This window comes from Helicoverpa zea, chromosome 14, assembly GCF_022581195.2.
Source record: "Helicoverpa zea isolate HzStark_Cry1AcR chromosome 14, ilHelZeax1.1, whole genome shotgun sequence".
In the NCBI taxonomy this organism is placed as follows: domain Eukaryota; kingdom Metazoa; phylum Arthropoda; class Insecta; order Lepidoptera; family Noctuidae; genus Helicoverpa; species Helicoverpa zea.
In genome coordinates this window covers 908303-922418 of record NC_061465.1, presented here as the reverse complement: position 1 = coordinate 922418, position 14116 = coordinate 908303, and the positions used below count along the sequence as shown (strand labels likewise).

Sequence of the window (14116 nt, the reverse complement as noted above, 5' to 3'; positions counted from 1 at the left end):
ATTTCGTTTCTTCCGATAGCTGTCGGACGCCGGACGGTCCGGCTCGGACGGCCGAATCGGATATTGGTCGTGTATCACGCAGTGACGCTGCGGGGGCCGAGTGGATTATTTTCTATGAGTGATTTATCAAATGACCCCATCAAATCTAACTAAATACTATTTCACTACTCTTCATCTCGACACTATAAGAAGAAGAAATAAGCCTTTCTCGACCCATCTGGTAACATAAATAACTTTCACCTCAAGACATTTACACCATTCATAAATCTCAAACCATGAATGCAAGACCTGGCAAGGACTCAAAAAGCAGATACAACTAACAGTACCCAAAATACCGTATCCTAACATTGCCCAACTAAATGGCGCGGGCAAAACCCGGGGCTGGACTTGTTTAGCATACTGAACATTATCCTTGACATGTATATCAAGTTAAATATAACAATTCTTTAAATTATATATTTAATTATCGTCTAGGCTGATAATTCAACTTAATCATAATGGGGTATTAATTCCAATTAAATTACACGAGACCAAAGAGCAGGTCATCCAAAGTGACAGCCTTGAGGGCAAGATACCCGCTGACAGCGATGAGGATGAGTTTTTCGATACATGTATTAATATCTGTTTTATACATATCTTTTCATAATTAATAGGGGAAGTGTTTGTTCAGCAGCAGTCATCATATAGCTAAATTGATATTAATGATGAATGAATATATATATTAATGACATTGAAGTTTGTACATTTACATAATTGCCAAGGACAAATCGCCATCGCCATTTTGGCTTCCAATACCTTAGAATTATAGTGTAAAACAATCTCTTATTTACAAACATATAAAACATTGTCGCTTCATAACTTGAAGGTTTAAGACATCAGTATCGACAGAAATATTTACCCCGATAAAATAACTCATAAGTAAACATTTTTGTATAAAAAGGTATTCACATAAACTATATTCAGCAACACAAGCAGAGCTATGATAATGGACTTTTCAATAGTGAAAATACTAATACTGCTCTATGTAATTAACCAAGTCTATGGCTTCATACACTTGAGACATGAAAATTTACCATGTGTGTGTACGCCTACATTCTGGATAGAGCAACCCCTCGACCACTTCAACGAAACTGATCAGCGTACCTTCAAGATGAAGTATCATAAAATATTGGACTTCTGGAAGCCAGGAGGACCAATCGTCTTCTACATGAATGGAGAAGATGCCCTAGACTGCTCAAGGGCAGCAATGATTAACTCATCAAATCAGCGACCGAAATGGCGACCAGTTATTGACCAAATAGTTGAAGATACAGGTGCAGCATTGTTCAAGCTAGAACATAGATATTATGGAGATAGTACACCTAATAATGATCTAAGCACAGAAAATCTTGCTTACCTAAGTTCTAGACAAGCACTTGCAGATGCCGCTCATCTGCTTGTTACGATCAAAGAATCTCCGGATTTTAAGGATTCCAAAGTGATCGTCATCGGTGGATCATATGCTGGAAATTTAGCGGCTTGGATGAAACTGCTGTACCCAACGCTAGTTGACGCAGCGCTAGCCAGCAGCGCTCCTGTACTCGCCAAAGCAAATTTTAATGAATATTACGAGCAAGTCACGGATACTTTCAAAAAATACAGACCACATGATTGTATCAATAGGACTATTGAAAAATTTAATTATACCTTCCGTGAATTACTAAAAACTCCAGAGGGAATCAACAACCTTAAAAAGCAACAAAATATTTGTGAAAATACAGATATGACAGTTCTAGAAAATCAGCAATTGTTCTTTGAGGTGGCGTTGGAGATTTACGCCACTGAAGCTCAGTATGGAAAACCAGATGAACCAAGTGCAGCCTGTGAGATGAATCTTAGTTTCGCCGACATTAAACACAATCGTTTCAACCTGGGGAAAAGTAAAGATTGCTCTGATTTTGATTATAACGAACATATAAAAACAATGCATCCTACGTATCGTTCCTGGTACTACCAAACATGTACAGAATTTGGATATTTCCAGACCGTGGAATCGAATAAAACAATGTTTGGTAATATTCTGCCAGTTGACTATTATTATAAAAATTGCAAGGATTTGTTTGGAGTAGAATTCGACGAGGAGAGAGTAAAGCAAGGGGTCATTAAAACGAACAAGATTTATGGAGGTCTGACTCCTAATGTGACGAATGTGGTGTTTACCAATGGCGACATGGACCCATGGCATAGGATCAGCGTCCTGCACGATCTTTCGCCAGATGCTCCAAGTATATACATCGAAGGCGCTTCACACTGCGCTGACCAGAGATACCCATACAACACAGAAAACAAAAATATAAAGGCAGCTAGGATTCAAATTGTAAAATTACTGAAGAAATGGATAGGAGTAGCATAATAAGAATTAGTTAACGCCTTAAATCTTTACTTCCAAAAAAGTTAAATACTTTTACATGTTTCGAGTCCGATTTGTGCTTATAATATTTAAATCACGGTGGTTGTGCTTAAATTTTAACGTTCGTACCAAAAACCAGTTTCCGATGGAGAAGATAATTGAAATTATAATCTTGCTGTAATAAAATATGTTGGATTTGTTCCATGGAAAAATTTCGCATAACTGATCATCACGCAACGGAAACCAAAATGAGTTGGCTAGGTGTGGTTCCAGGCATATAACAAGAATTGGGGAAAATTCTACTACTTTTATTTATTTATGTTGGACGTTGGTGGACGTTGATAAATTAGAATTTGATTTTCAAATATTTAATATCCTTCCAATTTGTGTGGAATCTTTGATGAAGCCCTCGTTGGGAAATTTCCATTTAATGCCGGGACACCTTTGGCGAAATTGTTCACCAATTCCACGTCAGTTATAATTAAACCCAAAAAGTTAATTCTCAAAAGGTCCGTCATTTGGGCGACCAGTAAATAAATGTACAAGCAAACATAGACAAACACAGAAGTCCTTTTCTATATCGGGTGTGTCGTTCACAATCACATTAAATCATATCGCATATACTTTAAGATATTCTATGGCGAATTGTAAAAAAAATAACCTAATCCATTCAGTGGTTTAACCACAGGAGTCATTTTTCGTTTTTATAATTTACAACATCATGTGTAAAGCAGAGATAAAGTTAGGAGTATCGTATGTTTTGATCAGTTGACAACTGTATATTTTCAAGGGAGAATTTCAGTTGTTTGTAATGACTGACTTTTATATAGTGTTCTAATTTTTGCACATTTTTATTCCATTTACTTTGTTTGAAAAAAACATTTTTTTATTTTTACGTATTTATCTTTTATCTTTGTGTTAATGGACATATATTAACCAGTATATTAACGCATTTCATTTAATGTGATTATGAACGACACACCCGATATATTCTCTCGAAGCGTAACGGATGTACTAGAAGCGTTAACTTGTGTAACAGATAGTATACCAATTACTCACTACAGACTCACTTTAATATGGTAGGTACTTATTTTTCTTCCCCACTGTTTAACTATGAGGTATGGTATCTTCCAACTTCCATCAAATATATATCAATGTACGTCAGCCAATTTCCAGTAAGGACATAAAAGAAACTGAAATATAAGAAATTGTTCAATGTTATAATGTAATTGTAAGTATGTAAAACGGAACATCGCCTGAGGGCTGACTTTAAGAGCTTACATTAGATTGTCATACCCTTATTTCTTCTTACTGTTTGTTTCGTGTTGGGTTATGAAACGAGCGAGAGATATATAGGCGCATACAATATTAACCGGCGGGCGTGGCTTCGAGATAATGCAACATATCGAATAATTACGAAAATTTTAAATTTTAATGATATTAAAAATTACGACACGAACTCCTCGCACCCTGAGAATAAGTCTATAGCCACAGTTTAAATAATACATATTTAAACTGTGCCTGTGTGTTAGTTAGGCCATTTATTAATGTATATCCTTTCTTGCTATATATGGGGGTTATCTAATACTGAAAGAATTATTTTAATTGGTTTAGTAGGTTAACTCTTCAGCTTTATAATCTTAGTATAGATTTGTATCATCGTTAGTTGCATAGCCCCACCATAAAGGGTTAGAAGTACAGTCGGGCCGAAGTTTACAGCACCACGATGACTGATCCGTTTAGTAACGTAATCATATCTTGTGACTGCACGATACCCTCAAACAGAATTATTGTGCAACCTTACTTTATGCAGGCTACAGACAAATTCATTACAATGTTTGCCTGAAATACACGAGACCTGTTTAATTTTGAGCGTCTAAAAAAACGGCAGAAAAGTTGCAAAAGGTTTAGGGATATGCTTTGCCAAACTACGCTTTTAGTCTGTTAGGACACTGAAGGTCTATAGCCTGCCGGGGCTGCAGGATTGTTAAACGATTTACCGCGCCCCTGGTACACCCGCTATGTTTTTTCTGGAGCCAAAGGGCTTCATCCATAAAAACATAGGTTTTAGCACAGATTGAAAAATTCTAACGGTTTATAAGGCAGTACGAGTCTGACATTTTCTCACGCAGCACCCAAAGTGGGAAGGGTCATTTCATGATGACCAGAAAAAAGATGATAGTTAAACCCTTTTCCTCTCCTGATTCCAGCCATTTTATTCCATATTATTGGACTTTTGTTATCAAAAATTATTATATATGGCTAAGCCTGTGACAATATCTGTACAAAGGTTAAAATAAATAGATAAATAAAAATTATACATCCAAGCCAAACAAACACACACCTAATATATAAATAGAAATTTGACATTTCTTGTATTGGGCTTACATCAACATTCTCTCCAAATCTCTAGTAAGTAGTAACATCTTTAGGAATAAATCAACAGATAGTAAGTGCATCACAAAAAAAATCCAGACCCCGGGCTGCCTTGTGAGTTTCTGAAAATCCTTGTTACGATTGCGGACCGAAATCGAACCCAGATCCGTGCCTACACGTGTATGCTGTCTTATCAATACAATTTCAATACTAGTCCTTATAGGTATGTTCCATGATTGGAATTATAAATTCTTTAAATATTTGTATTCACTGCGAACTCGCATACTTTTCCACTACACGAAATGTTTCGAATTTTCACAATCTTTTATATGCCAGGGGTTACCAACTTTGTTATAAAGTGGTGTTAATTCCAATCAAATCACACTTAACTAAAGGGCTGACCATCCGAAGTGATAGCCTTGAGAGCAAGATGGCCCTCTGACAGTGATGAAGATGAGTTTTTCGATGCATAGTAGTTTTATACATATCTTTTCATAATTAATAGGGGAAGTGTTTGTTCAGCAGCGATCATCATACAGCTAAATTGATATTAATGATGAATGAATGATGATATTAATGACATTGAAGTTTGTACATTTAAATAATTGCCAAGGATAAATCACCATCCATCATTCTGGCTACCAATACTTTAGAATAATAGTGTAAAACAATCTCTTATTTAAAAGCATTACAAAATATCGTCGCACCATAACTTGAATGTTTAAAACATCAGTATCGACAAAAATATTTAACCCTGATAAAATAACTCATAAGTACAAATTGTAGTATAAAAAGGTATTCACATAAACTCCAATCAGTAAGACAAGCAGAGCTATGATAATGTACTTTTCAAGAGTGAAAATACTAATACTGCTCTATGTAGTTAACCAAGTCTATGGCTTCATACACTTGAGACATGAGAATTTACCATGTGTGTGTACGCCTACATTCTGGATAGAGCAACCCCTCGACCACTTCAACGAAACTGATCAGCGTACCTTCAAGATGAAGTATTATAAAATACTTGACTTCTGGAAGCCAGGAGGACCAATCGTCTTCTACATGAATGGAGAAGATGCCCTAGACTGCTCAAGGGCAGCAATGATCAACTCATCAAATCAGCGACCGGAATGGCGACCAGTTATTGACCAAATAGTTGAAGATACAGGTGCAGCATTGTTCAAGCTAGAACATAGATATTATGGAGATAGTACACCTAATAATGATCTAAGCACAGAAAATCTTGCTTACCTTAGTTCTAGACAAGCACTTGCAGATGCCGCTCATCTGCTTGTTACGATCAAAGAATCTCCGGATTTTAAGGATTCCAAAGTGATCGTCATCGGTGGATCATATGCTGGAAATTTAGCGGCTTGGATGAAACTGCTGTACCCAACGCTAGTTGACGCAGCGCTAGCCAGCAGCGCTCCTGTACTCGCCAAAGCAAATTTTAATGAATATTACGAACAAGTCACGGATACTTTCAAAAAATACAGACCACATGATTGTATCAATAGGACTATTGAAAAATTTAATACCTTCCGTGAATTACTAAAAACTCCAGAGGGAATCAACAACCTTAAAAAGCAACAAAATATTTGTGAAAACACAGATATGACAGTTCTAGAAAATCAGCAATTGTTCTTTGAGGTGGCGTTGGAGATTTACGCCACTGAAGCTCAGTATGGAAAACCAGATGAACCAAGTGCAGCCTGTGAGATGAATCTCAGTTTCGCCGACATTAAACACAATCGTTTCAACCTGGGGAAAAGTAAAGATTGCTCTGATTTTGATTATAACGAACATATAAAAACAATGCATCCTACGTATCGTTCCTGGTACTACCAATCATGTACAGAATTTGGGTATTTCCAGACCGTGGAATCGAACAAAACAATGTTTGGTAATATTCTGCCAGTTGACTATTATTATAAAAATTGCAAGGATTTGTTTGGAGTAGAATTCGACGAGGAGAGAGTAAAGCAAGGGGTCATTAAAACGAACAAGATTTATGGAGGTCTGACTCCTAATGTGACGAATGTGGTGTTTACCAATGGCGACATGGACCCATGGCATAGGATCAGCGTCCTGCACGATCTTTCGCCAGATGCTCCAAGTATATACATCGAAGGCGCTTCACACTGCGCTGACCAGAGCTACCCATACAACACAGAAAACAAAAATATAACGGCAGCTAGGATTCAAATTGTAAAATTACTGAAGAAATGGATAGGAGTAGCATAATAAGAATTAGTTAACGCCTTAAATCTTTACTTCCAAAAAAGTTAAATACTTTTACATGTTTCGAGTCCGATTGTGCTTATAATATTTCCGATGGAGAAGATAATTTAAATTATAATCTCGCTGCAATAAAATATGTTGGATTTGTTCCATGGAAAAATTTCGCATAACTGATCATCACGCAACGGAAACCAAAATGAGTTGGCTAGGTGTGGTTCCACGCATATAACAAGAATTGAGGAAAATTCTACTACTTTTATTGCGTTGGTGGACGTTGATAAATTAGAATTTTATTTTCAAATATTTAATATCCTTCCAATTTGTGTGGAATCTTTGATGAAGCCCTCGTTGGGAAATTTCCATTTAATGCCGGGACACCTTTGGCGAAATTGTTCACCAATTCCACGTCAATTATAATGAAACCCAAAAAGTTTATTCTCAAAAGGTCCGTCATTTGGGCGACCAGTAAATAAATGTACAAGCTTAAACATAGACAAACACAGAAGTCCTTTTCTATATATTCTCTCGAAACGTAACGGATGTACTATAAACGTTGACGTGTGTAACAGATAGTATACCAATTACTCACTACAGACTCACTTTAATATAAGATACCTACTTATTTTTCTTTCCCACTGTTTAACTATGAGGTATCTTCCAACTTCCATCAAATATATATCAAAGTACGTCAGCCAATTTCCAGCAAGTATAATTATCAAAGAAACTGAAATATAAGAAATTGTTTAATGTTATAATGTTATTGTAAGTATGTAAAACAGAACATCGCCTGAGGGCTGACTTTAAGAGCTTACTTAGATTGTCATACCCTTATTTCTTCTTACTGTTTGTTTCGTGTTGGGCTATGAAACGAGCGAGAGATACATAGGTACATTTACCGGCGTGGCTTCGCGATTATATTCTGAATATTGAATTTAAAATTACGACACGAAAGAAGGCATGACGCTGTACATCTTATTAAGGTTAATAATATAAAAAGCTCTAGATTTGTGTTGTTAAAAGGAACTACTCCGCGCACCTGGAGAATAAGCCTATATGGACAGCTAAAATAATATATATTTACTATGGTATATCTGCTACACCTAATACTGAATTTTTGGCATAGATTCAGTAGTTCTAACAACTTCTTCCTCAACATAGTAGTATTGATTTCTGTTGATCGCCAGTTTTATGGATCCACCATAAAGGGTTAGTAGTACAGTCGGGCCGAAGTTTACAGCACCACATTGGCTCATCCATTCAGTCAACGTAATCATATCTTGTGACTGCACGATACCCTCAAACAGAATTATTGCGCAACCTTACTTTATGCAGGCTACAGACAAATTCATTACAATGTTTGCCTGAAATACACGAGACCTGTTTAATTTTGAGCTTCTAAGAAAACGGCAGAAAAGTTGCAAAGGGTTTAGGGACATGCTTTGCCAAACTATGCTTTTAGTCTGTTAGGACACTGAAGGTTTATAGCCTGCCGGGGCTGCAGGATTGTTAAACGATTTACCGCGCCCCTGGTACAAACGCTATGTTTTTTTCTGGAGCCAAAGGGCTTCATCCATAAAAACATAGTGGGTTTTAGCACAGATTGAAAAAATCTAACGGTTTATAAGGCAGTACGAGTCTGACATTTTCTCACGCAGCACCCAAAGTGGGAAGGGTCATTTGATGATGACCAGAAAAAAGATGATAGTTAAACCCCTTACCCCTGCTGATTCCAGCCATTTTATTCCATATTATTGGACTTTTGTAATCAAAAATTATTATATAAGGCTAAGCCTGTGACAATATCTGTACATAGGTTAAAATAAATAAATAAATAAAAATTATACATCCAACCAAAACAAACACACACCTCTTTTTTTTAACGACGTCAAAAATCATCAAATGACCCCTTCCGCTGTGGTTTAGCAGCGGAGAGGGAGTGTCAGACTCTTACTGACTAAAAACCGTCGTGTTCCGTCATAGGCCTTTTATGTACCAGGGCCGCGGTATCTCTTTCGAACAACCCGCAGCCCCGGCAGGCCTTGGCCCTGCTGGGCCCCTCTGGGGTGGCTGACATCTCTTTGAGGAGCGCGTGGAACAACGCGCGCCGTCGACACGGGTCTGTCGTCTAAGTAGACAGAGGGACGATGAGCCTCCCGAACTCACCGCCCACAGACCCACGCCTACGGTGGCCGGGAGTCATCTCGCGACACCCGGCGCCCATGGTGTCCACCTGGTCCAGCGCGGCGGCCGGGATGAGAGGTGCGAACTCTCTGGCGTTCCGCCTCCTCCTTCTCGAGCATGACCGCTTCGCAGAAGGAGGCGACGGCATCCCATTCCCTCTCGCCCCGGACCATGGCCTGAACCAGGGCCGGACGCGAGAGGTCGCCGCCGCCCAAAGCCTCGACGAGGACCCGGCGGTGCCCCTCCCATGCGGGGCACACATGGACTGTGTGGTCCACCGTGTCCTCGGGGCTGTCCGCACAATGGTGACACCCGGGCGCCTCCTCACGACCGATTCGGTGCAGGTACCTCCCGAAACAACCGTGTCCGGTGAGGACCTGCGTCATGCGGTACGGAACACACACCTCCTAATATATAGATAGAAATTTTACATTTCTTGTATTGGGCTAACGTCAAAATTCTCTCTAAATCTTTAGTAAGTAGTTAACATCTTTAGGAATAAATCAACAGATAGTAAGTGCATCACAAAATAAAAAAAAAGAACCTCGTGAATTTCTAGAAAAATCCTTGTTACGATTGCGAACCGAAATCGAACCCAGACCCGTGCACATGTATGCTGTCTTATCAATACAATTTCAATACTATAGTTCGGCCATTCAGAGAATGCGTTCCTGACACGTCGCGATTGAACTGACGACGTAACTACATTCATTGATTATTGATATAATAATGTTGTTTTAATGCTCCTCAATTGTTAAAACGGTAAACAACCAGCAAAAATATTTTTATCGTAACTGCAACGCCATTGCAAAGTTACGTCGTCAGTTCAATCGCGACGTGTCAGGAACGCATTCTCTGAATGGCCGAACTATAGTCCTTATAGGTATGTTCCATGATTGGAATTATAAATTCTTTAAATATTTGTATTTACTGCGAACTCGCATACTTTTCCACTACACGAAATGTTTCGAATTTTCACTATTTTTTATATGCCAGGGGTTACCAACTTTATCATAAAGGGGTGTTAATTCCAATTAAATTACACTAGACCAAAGGGCTGGCCATCCAAAGTGGCAGCCTTGAGGGCGAGATACTCGCTGACAGCGATGAGGATGAGTTTTTCAATGCATAGTATTAATATCTGTTTTATACATCTTTGTTGTTTTATTTATCTTTTATAATCAATAAGGGGAGTCTTTGTTCAGCAGCGGACATCAAACATCTGAATTTATATTGATGATGATGATATATCACTGAAGTTTATACATTTAAATAATTGCCAAGGATAAATCACCATCCATCATTCTGGCTACCAATACTTTAGAATAATAGTGTAAAACAATCTCTTATTTAAAAGCATTACAAAATATCGTCGCACCATAACTTGAATGTTTAAAACATCAGTATCGACAAAAATATTTAACCCTGATAAAATAACTCATAAGTACAAATTGTAGTATAAAAAGGTATTCACATAAACTCCAATCAGTAAGACAAGCAGTGCTATGATAATGTACTTTTCAAGAGTGAAAATACTAATACTGCTCTATGTAATTAACCAAGTCTATGGTTTCATACACTTGAGACATGAAAATTTACCATGTTTGTGTGGAGATTCGCCTACATTCTGGATAGAGCAACCCCTCGACCACTTCAACGAAACTGATCAGCGCACCTTCAAGATGAAGTATCATAAAATACTTGACTTCTGGAAGCCAGGAGGACCAATCGTTTTCTACATGAATGGAGAAGATAGACTAGACTGCTCAAGGGCAGCAATGATTAACTCATCAAATCAGCGACCGGAATTTCGACCAGTTATTGACCAAATAGTTGAAGATACAGGTGCAGCATTGTTCAAGCTAGAACATAGATATTATGGAGATAGTACACCTAATAATGATCTAAGCACAGAAAATCTTGCTTACCTTAGTTCTAGACAAGCACTTGCAGATGCCGCTCATCTGCTTGTTACAATTAAAGAATCTCCGGATTTTAAGGATTCCAAAGTGATCGTCATCGGTGGATCATATGCTGGAAATTTAGCGGCTTGGATGAAACTGCTGTACCCAACGCTAGTTGACGCAGCGCTAGCCAGCAGCGCTCCTGTACTCGCCAAAGCAAATTTTAATGAATATTACGAACAAGTCACGGATACTTTCAAAAAATACAGACCACATGATTGTATCAATAGGACTATTGAAAAATTTAATACCTTCCGTGAATTACTAAAAACTCCAGAGGGAATCAAAAACCTTAAAAAGCAACAAAATATTTGTGAAAACACAGATATGACAATTCTAGAAAATCAGCAATTGTTCTTTGAGGTGGCGTTGAATATTTACGCCATTGAAGCTCAGTATGGAAAGCCAGATGAACCAAGTGCAGCCTGTAAGATGAATCTTAGTTTCGCCGACATTAAACACAATCGTTTCAACATGGGGAAAAGTAATGATTGCTTTGATTTTGATTATAACGAACATATAAAAGCAGTGCACCCTAAGCATCGTTCCTGGTACTATCAAACATGTACAGAATTTGGGTATTTCCAGACCGTGGAATCGAACAAAACAATGTTTGGTAATATTCTGCCAGTTGACTATTATTATAAAAATTGCAAGGATTTGTATGGAGTAGAATTCGACGAGGAGAGAGTAAAGCAAGGGGTCATTAAAACGAACAAGATTTATGGAGGTCTGACTCCTAATGTGACGAATGTGGTGTTTACCAATGGCGACATGGACCCATGGCATAGGATCAGCGTCCTGCACGATCTTTCGCCAGATGCTCCAAGTATATACATCGAAGGCGCTTCACACTGCGCTGACCAGAGCTACCCATACAACACAGAAAACAAAAATATAACGGCAGCTAGGATTCAAATTGTAAAATTACTGAAGAAATGGATAGGCGTAGCATAATAAGAATTAGTTAACGCCTTAAATCTTTACTTCCATAAAAGTTAAATACTTTTACATGTTTCGAGTCCGATTGTGCTTATAATATTTCCGATGGAGAAGATAATTTAAATTATAATCTCGCTGCAGTAAAATATGTTGGATTTGTTCCATGGAAAAATTTTGCAAAACTGACCATCACGCAACGGAAATCAAAGTGAGTTGGCTAGGTGTGGTTCCAGGCATATAACCAGAATTGGGGAAAATTCTACTACTTTTATTTATTTATGTTGGACGTTGGTGGACGTTGATAAATTAGAATTTGATTTTCAAATATTTAATATCCTTCCAATTTGTGTGGAATCTTTGATGAAGCCCTCGTTGGGAAATTTCCATTTAATGCCGGGACACCTTTGGCGAAATTGTTCACCAATTCCACGTCAGTTATAATTAAACCCAAAAAGTTTATTCTCAAAAGGTCCGTCATTTGGGCGACCAGTAAACAAAATGTACAAGCTTAAACAAAGACGAACACAGAAGTCCTTTTCTATATATTTTCTCGAAACGTAACGGATATACTACACACATTGACGTGTGTACCAGATAGACACTGACATCTGACACTTTATATATATACCAGTTACATAAAGTGTCAGACTCACTTCAATATGAGGTACTTATTTTTCTTTCCCAATGAGGTCTCTTCCAACTTCCATCAAATACATCTAAGAACGTCAGCCAATTTCCAGCAAGCCCATCAAAGGAACTGAAATATAAGAAATTGTTTAATGTTATAATGTAATTGTAAGTATATAAAACGGAACATCGCCTGAGGGCTGACTTTAAGAGCTTACATTAGATTGTCATACCCTTATTTCTTTTTACTGTTTGTTTCGTGTTGGGCTATGAAACAAGCGAGAAATATATACATTACATAGGTGCATACAATATTAACCGGCGTGGCTTCGAGATAATGCAAAATCTATACTCTATACATATAATAAATCTGTAGAAAAGTAATTTTTGTACATTGAAGAAACTGACAAAAAGAATAGCCAGCATGTTAAAGGATAACTAACAGAACCCATTTCCATCATTTTTGTCATTTTTGTCTGTTTGTCTGTTTGTCTATTTGTCTGTTTGTCTGTTTATCTGTTTGTTTGTTCGCGATTCACGTAAAATCTACGAATTAAATGCAGACAATGCTTATATACAAAAACTCTACGTAACTTGGGGTATTACTTAGTTTTTGTTTCATCGAAATCGATTCACTCTATCAAAAGATATGATTAATTTTGTGAATTCAAGATGTAAAATATTACGACACGCAATCTATTTGTCAAAACTGTACATTTGAATGTTGTACTTATATTAGTTGATCGGCCTATTATTAATCTTTACACAGAAAATCACACCTTTATAAGTAACTTCGGAAGAAAAAAAAAATATGAAAATTTTGTTTAGCCAAGGTTAAAGTAGCTCCATCTGTGGTAAATAAAATACATCATCAATTTGTCAAAGGAGCGAGGTGGAATGACAATATTACCATACATTCTTTATAGAGGATTATTATTTCAACAGATGGAGTTGTGTATTTTCCGTAATTCACCATATTTTAACACGAAGTGTAATTTTTCGATAGACATTTCAATAGTGTTTGTTAGTTTGCCGTGCCACATCAAAATCCAACTATAATTATTACCTAGATGAAAGGAAAATTAATAGTTCTCGGCCAAATTTAAAACGGTGCCATCTAAATTATTTTTTGAACATTATGTCAAAAATGATGACTTTAGTGGAACAATTAATTATCATTTAAAGTTACAGATGGAGTTCATATCAGGATTTTTTCATAAACATAGTTTAGCTTATCTTCCACTAATGTGGTGGCCTTAAAACAAATTACTTTGAGGGAGTAGTATTAAGTAGACTTTAATTATTTTTTCTGATGCAAAATATGTAAACTTAATCCTAGAAGAAATGAGGATCTATCTCTCGCAAGCGCTGCTAAGCGTGAGGTAGGTAATGTAGG

The 14116-nt window shown here is 37.3% G+C and overlaps 3 protein-coding genes across 3 annotated transcripts; all 3 read left to right on the top strand.

Annotated features, from left to right (window-relative positions):
• The first annotated feature begins 979 nt into the window (after positions 1-979).
• Positions 980-7166, top strand: LOC124636615 (putative serine protease K12H4.7). The gene is made up of 2 exons (XM_047172780.1): positions 980-2447; positions 7065-7166. Exon 1 carries the CDS (start codon positions 980-982, stop codon positions 2390-2392), a length of 1413 nt encoding a protein of 470 aa, XP_047028736.1. The 3' UTR covers positions 2393-2447; positions 7065-7166.
• LOC124636616 (putative serine protease K12H4.7) lies at positions 5594-7166 on the top strand. Its single transcript, XM_047172782.1, has one exon. It carries the CDS (start codon positions 5600-5602, stop codon positions 7007-7009), a length of 1410 nt encoding a protein of 469 aa, XP_047028738.1. The 5' UTR covers positions 5594-5599; the 3' UTR covers positions 7010-7166.
• A 3526-nt stretch (positions 7167-10692) lies between these two features.
• Positions 10693-12723, top strand: LOC124636614 (putative serine protease K12H4.7). The gene has a single exon (XM_047172779.1). It carries the CDS (start codon positions 10693-10695, stop codon positions 12106-12108), a length of 1416 nt encoding a protein of 471 aa, XP_047028735.1. The 3' UTR covers positions 12109-12723.
• Positions 12724-14116: the final 1393 nt, after the last annotated feature.